Below are 6,040 nucleotides of genomic sequence, written 5' to 3'. Positions count from 1 at the left end.
AGCCTGCAAATGCTGAAAAGCAGCAGTTTTTAAAAACAAAGAAAATCAATTTTTTTTTCCTTTGGTGGTCAATGGAGTTATCACAGTGTAAATTAGATGAAAACTACCTCCAACCATAAAATATCAACAACAAAGGTGGGAATCCTACCTAGTGTATAACATTCATTAATAAAAAATCAAATGCAAAACAAAAAATAAAGATGCCATTGTTTTAAATTGCAATTCAAACTAAAAAGTCTGGGATTTCAAAGTTCCAGTAACATCATCAAATCAGCTAAAAGTGCACATTCAGTAGAGTGACCTTGGGCTCATGAAAGCTTATGCATCTCTACCCTGCCTTCTATATGATAGAGGCCTAAACTGTGGCTATTACTGTATGATACAATGGAGAAAAGAAAAGGAAGGAGGACGAACCCTCCATATGCAGAGCTCCCTGATCAAAATGCGGGGAGCTCAGCCATTGGCACTGTACAACACAGAGTGAATGAGTGAATTGAATCTATAACCAAGATCCCTTCTTCTTCCCCCCTTGTGCCATTTTTTTTTTTTTATCTGAAGGCCAGTGCTCAGTCAGGGACTACGCTATTTTAAATATGGACTCAATTCCACGTTTGAGCACCCCACCTAGCAGTCCAGGAACTACTCTGATTGTCTTTGCAGAATGCTTTCTACCTATGCCTTTTGGTTGTTACACTTTTGTGTATACAGGAGACCCTCACCATTCGCAGAGGATCTGTTCCAGAGATCCCCGCAAATGGCGAAATCCGCAAGTACATCAGGAGCCTGGCGGCAGCAAGCACAGAGCTCCTGCAGATGCTGCAGGCACTGCCGGTGGCAGGGGAGGGAAGAGTGAAGAGGAGTGGGCTGGATGGATCTGCTGAAAACTAATCTTGAGAGAAAAACTTCCCCAGAAACGGGGCAGCAGATCGATTGATCTGCGAACTTGGAGGAGCGCGTGATCCACAACAAGCGTTAATTGCTGCCATGCTCACTCAATTACCACGGCAGCAAGTTAGTTACTTAATGAAAGTGATAAGGAGATTGTGTGAGAGCCAAGGAGAGCATGTGAGGAGAGAGCGTGGGTTCAAATACTCGCACCGTGAATATTCAAAACCGTGAATCGCGAGTCTGTGAATGGCAAGGGTTTCCTGTATATCTTCACACAAGCCATGCTCATGGAAGCCAAAGTTTATTCCTGAAATTGGTCATTTGCTTTGATCCTCTTATAAAAAGTACACCATAAAACAGGGGAGCTCAACCCTGCAGGGGAGCTCAACCTTTGGCCTGCAGAGCCATGTCATCTGGCCTGCGGGGATCCCCGTGGATTTGTAAATTTGGTGATAGGGGAGTGGTGGCAACTAAAACTGCCACCAAATTTCCAAACCTGCACAGCAGGATCAGGCCCCAGTCATGTGATCCCTATGGAACAAAAAAGATTGAGAACCGCTACTATAAAATATAAAATGTATGTTGCTTAGCTGGGTTAATTTTGCATTTGGAACTTTCTGCATTTTCTGACTTCGTGATTTTATCTACTACTGAAACGTCACACAAGTACATTAAATATAAGATCTAATAAAGAAGAAATCCATATCACTTCCAGACCAAGAAAACTCTTTCTTTTTATCTAAGTGGCCCTCTTATAGGATTACTCTGAGTTGTCCAATGTTTTAATTTAATTCTAATAGTAACATCATTACTATTACTAATTACTACTACTAAGGACTGGCTTCCAGAGCCCAGAGAGAAAAAATCAACACCACAACCTACTCTCAAAAGTCATGAATATTTTCTTCCCATCACATTTCAACAATACTTTTGTTTGGATTGAGTCAACTTCTGAAACAATACATTTTATTTACTTACCTATGAATCCACGAAGTTGTTTGCTATTCATTAAAAATGTCTATACACTTTTATTTTCTAAATCATACTTATTGTTGTGAAGTTTATATTTAGGGTACCATATTTCCAGTTCCAAAAAAGAGGATACCTGTCAAGGTGACACCTCACTCCCAAGCCATAGCCCTCCACCCCCTGGGCTAAGCTGCTGATCCTCACTCCCAACCTGCATCCCCCTAGCCCTGCCAATGCCCCTCACTCCTGACCCACAGCCCCTTGGCACTACCAGTGACACACAATCCCCACCCACAAGCCCCACACCCCTCCCATGCCTTCACTCCCAAGCCACAGCCCCCACAGCCCTGCTGGTGCCCCTCACTCCCAACCCACAGCTCCCTGCTCCCACCAGCCCTGCTGGAGGGGGCCCCAGCTGCCCCCATTCTGACTGAGCTGGAGCACAGAAACTCCAATTCATGTGGGTGGCAGCAGAGCAAGTCCAGCCCATTGAGGGCTGTAGGGAAGAGGAGGGGAGGCCTGTGACACCCCCCACCCTGGGCTTGGCCTCCCATGCTGCACCAGCCATCCTGGCCTTGGCCCCCTCTTCCCATAACTCCTGGGCAGCATCTCAAGGCCACCCCACCCCCTCAAGCAGGGCCACTGGCCCCTGTGCTGCCAGCCTTGCTATGGAGTTGCCCACTGCCCTCAAAGGGCCCCTCCTGACCCTTTCCCCCGCTGGAAGTGCAGGCACTTCCCCTGCCCTGCCCTGCCCTGCCCTGCCCTGTGACAGCCCCAGCCCTCCAAACCCCACCCCCCACAGACTTATCTACATTCAGCTGCCAAGGCATGTGCAGACTAACATGGTGCCCCTGCCTCCAGTTGCCCTCCCCCTACTCCCACCAGCAAAGCAAAACAAAATCCTGGACATTTGTTCAGATTTCAAAAAAACCACCGGAACAGAAATCGGAGGACTCAAAAAGAGGACATGTCTGGGAAAACCCAGGGTTATGGTAACCCTGTTTATATTAATATCTACTTCCACCAATTCACTCTAAGTAGATCTGAGGCATATTTTATATTCACTGATTGAGATCACTGTAGCTTACTAGTAGAACTAGTCCTAGAGAAAAGGAGTCAAATTCATCTCTGATGTGTCTTTACTAACTTAGGCTCATGTTCCGAACAAGAGAAGGGTAGAGATCATACTGTCATAGTATAAATCCTTAGTAAGCTTCACTAAGTGAAATACATGTTTCTTATACATTCCTAGGGTAATGAAGGGTCTCCTGGAAAGCCTGGACCACCAGGGCCTCCGGTAAGACATTTGTTTTTTATTTTAAATACTGTATTTTGAACAGTTTTTCTGGGGGGGTGTGATGGATATTCTATCAATACTTGAACTCTTTAAATCAAATTTATTGTCCCTCTCAAATTGGGATGTCAAACTCATCCAGCTCTCTGGGCCAGATGACGGTCACTGGGCCTGTCTGTGGACCAGATTGGAACTGATTCCTTCTGCCATATGCAGTGCCCATGGCACCAGGTCCAGCCCGTGCAACGTGCGCAGCAGGTGCCGGCCCCACTCCATGCACTTACAGCCCAAGGGTTCAGTCGTGGGGTGTAGACTGCTTGTGGTGTGCTACTGGACTGGCCATGTGTGCTGGCTTCAGGACTGGTCCAGATTGGGCCATACTGCAGCCAGCATGCAAGGCATGTCTCATGGGATGCCACATGCAGCCCCTACCCTGGATCCCCTGTGCTGCATCCAGCACAGAGCAAACCCTTGTGCTTCATGCAGAGTGAGCCCTGGGATGGTTCGTACCAGCAGGGCTGGACTGGCTGCTCACGCGCAGGGAGCCAGTACAGTGTGTGTGCTGCATGAAGCGCCCTGCTGGACTGGTCCTGCACACTGGCTCTGCTATAACCTGATCAAGACCAGCCCTATCTCCTGCTCCCCTCTTTCCATCCTTGTCTGAAGGAGCCCACAGCCTCACACAGCCCAAGCTTTGACCACCTCCCTTCACTCCTCCCCTGTCCCCCATCTTCCACATCTCTGGGAGCATGGCACAGCACCCAGGTGAACATTTCCCACCTCACCCCCAACATCCCTATCCTGCACACTCCCCCACCCTTCCAAAGCCTCCTGCCTGAGATGGAGATGACCACATGAGCCCCCAAGTCCAGTTGAGAGTGTTTAATCACACACTTGAAATCCTTCTTTGATTCACCATTTCGACCCTCAGCCCAGAGTCTGGCAATGTGGCCTGCCAGCTCGTCTCACACATACAGTGCCAGGGGACCAACCTCCATCTGAGAATTCACGAGCATGATCCAGGAGGCCCCTCCTTTTCAACCTTGCAGAGACTCAGACAGAGGCTTCCTCTTGGCCTGGCAGATGTTATGCAGAAATACCAGGGGCATGTTGTACTCACTGGCATCCAAGCATGTCCTCAGCACCTCCAGTGAGCTTTCAGACACTTGAAAGCAGGCACCAAAGCCATTCTACACCTGTTAAGCTGATAGTTAAACAACTCCTTCCAGGTGTCCAGGCACCAAGTGAAAAACTTCAGCCAGGGGTGCAGTGGGTGGATATGGCCCCTTTTTAGTAGTGGGGGTACAGTCACACCCTCAACCTGGCTGTTAGGCATACCAGGAGAAAACTCTCTCCACACTATCAGTTCAAGGAGGAGGGAGCTCCTAAATATCCTGGCGTTGTGTACTGTTCCCTGCAAGCTGGCAGTAAGCTGAGCAGTAAGCAGAGAGCTCAGGTGCTGGACTGCCTTAAAGAAACTTTTATCTGTGCTAGGGTGGCTGATTGGTGCTACAGTGTTTGCCTAGAGCCTGGTGTGTGTTTGGGGGTTTTTTCCCTTTTCTCCTGTGGTGTGTGTTTGTTTTTTTCCACCCTCCCCTTTGCACTCTCTTTTTTTTCTCTCTCTCTCTTTTCTGCTCTTTTCATTTCTTCCCCCTTCTGGAGTGACTGAATGACAAGACTTGCTCTGGGTGGAGCTGGTTTAGGTAATTCAGGGGTGGAGCTAAGGTAGACAGCCCTGAACAAATCAGGGGGAAGTGAACAGAGGGCAGCAAACAAAGAGGGAGTTGGCTTAGGGAAATCACTAAAGGAGGGAGCCAAGGAGAAGGAGACTCTGTGTGTGTGTGTGTGTGTGTGCGCACGTGCACATGCACACGTGTACATCTGCAAGGGCCCAGGTGTACCCTGCAAGGGTACATGCACACGTGTACCCTGCAAGGGCCCAGGGTATTTGGCATGCAGGTTCTTGTGGCGTGTCTTTTTTTCCCCCTTCCCCCTCTCTCTTTTTTTCTCTCCTTACAGCATAAGTGTTCTCCAGAGAGCAAAGGAGGAGGCACAAATGGAGGTTGGGTCAGCTGTTGTGACCTGGGTAGGATGTGCCATACTTGTGTAGGGGACAGAGGTACCATTTTGTCATCCAGATCTGGGGGCCTGGTAGGTGTGATGCCCATCTGCAGCCTGAATTCAGGACATCACAGAGTCTGCCAAAGATCATCCATCCTTCAGATCACTACCTCTTCCTGCTTGTCCATGTAGGCACCAGTCATATTGCCAGGAATGACACTGAGAAGATCAGAGGTGACTGTGAGGCTCTTGAGAGGAAGATTAAGGAGCTTGGAGCCCAAGTGGTATTCTCATCGATTCTTCGCATGGAAGGCAAAGGTCCAGAGAGAGACCATCATAGCCTAGAAGTGGAGAGGTGTCTGAGATAGTGTCGATTTGAAAGCTTTGGCTTCTTTGACAATCAACAGATGTTCTTGAGAAGAGGACTCCTATCAAGAGATGGGATCCATCTGATGAGAATGGGGAAATCATCTTTTGTGCATCGTCTGGCCACCCTAGCAAGGAGGGCTTTAAACTATGTGCCATCAGGAGTGGTGATCAAAACTCTCTAGAAACAGAGCACACATTCCAGAGGGGAAAGGACTCAAAAAAGCAACTCAGCTCTGGGAAAGGGCCAGAGAGCTACAGGACTGCAACAACTGGCATGAAAGAGAAGTGAGGAAGTCAAAATGCAAAATGCTTCTGATGTGTGTATACAAATGCAAGAAGTATGGGGAATAAACAAAATAAGCTGGAAGCTACAGCCTGTGAAAACAACAGATTTGATTGGCATCACAGTGACCTGGTGGGACAGCTCTTATAACTGGAATGTCAGCATTGAGGGTTACA

The 6,040-nt window shown here is 48.2% G+C and overlaps 1 protein-coding gene across 3 annotated transcripts in view; it reads left to right on the top strand.

Moving 5' to 3' along the window:
* COL19A1 (collagen type XIX alpha 1 chain) overlaps positions 1 to 6,040 on the top strand; it is a 594,002-nt gene that overhangs the window by 514,973 nt on the left and 72,989 nt on the right. For all 3 annotated transcript variants that reach the window (XM_019520501.1, XM_019520502.1, XM_019520500.1), the window contains one exon: positions 3,110 to 3,154. In XM_019520501.1, the coding sequence (XP_019376046.1) occupies positions 3,110 to 3,154 (45 nt within the window). The remainder of the gene's footprint in view (positions 1 to 3,109; positions 3,155 to 6,040) is intronic.

This window comes from Gavialis gangeticus, unplaced genomic scaffold, assembly GCF_001723915.1.
Source record: "Gavialis gangeticus isolate Ggan-Ray unplaced genomic scaffold, GavGan_comp1, whole genome shotgun sequence".
NCBI lineage: Eukaryota > Metazoa > Chordata > Crocodylia > Gavialidae > Gavialis > Gavialis gangeticus.
The sequence above is the reverse complement of the archived record's forward strand: the minus strand, read 5'-3'. Positions and strand labels throughout refer to the sequence as shown.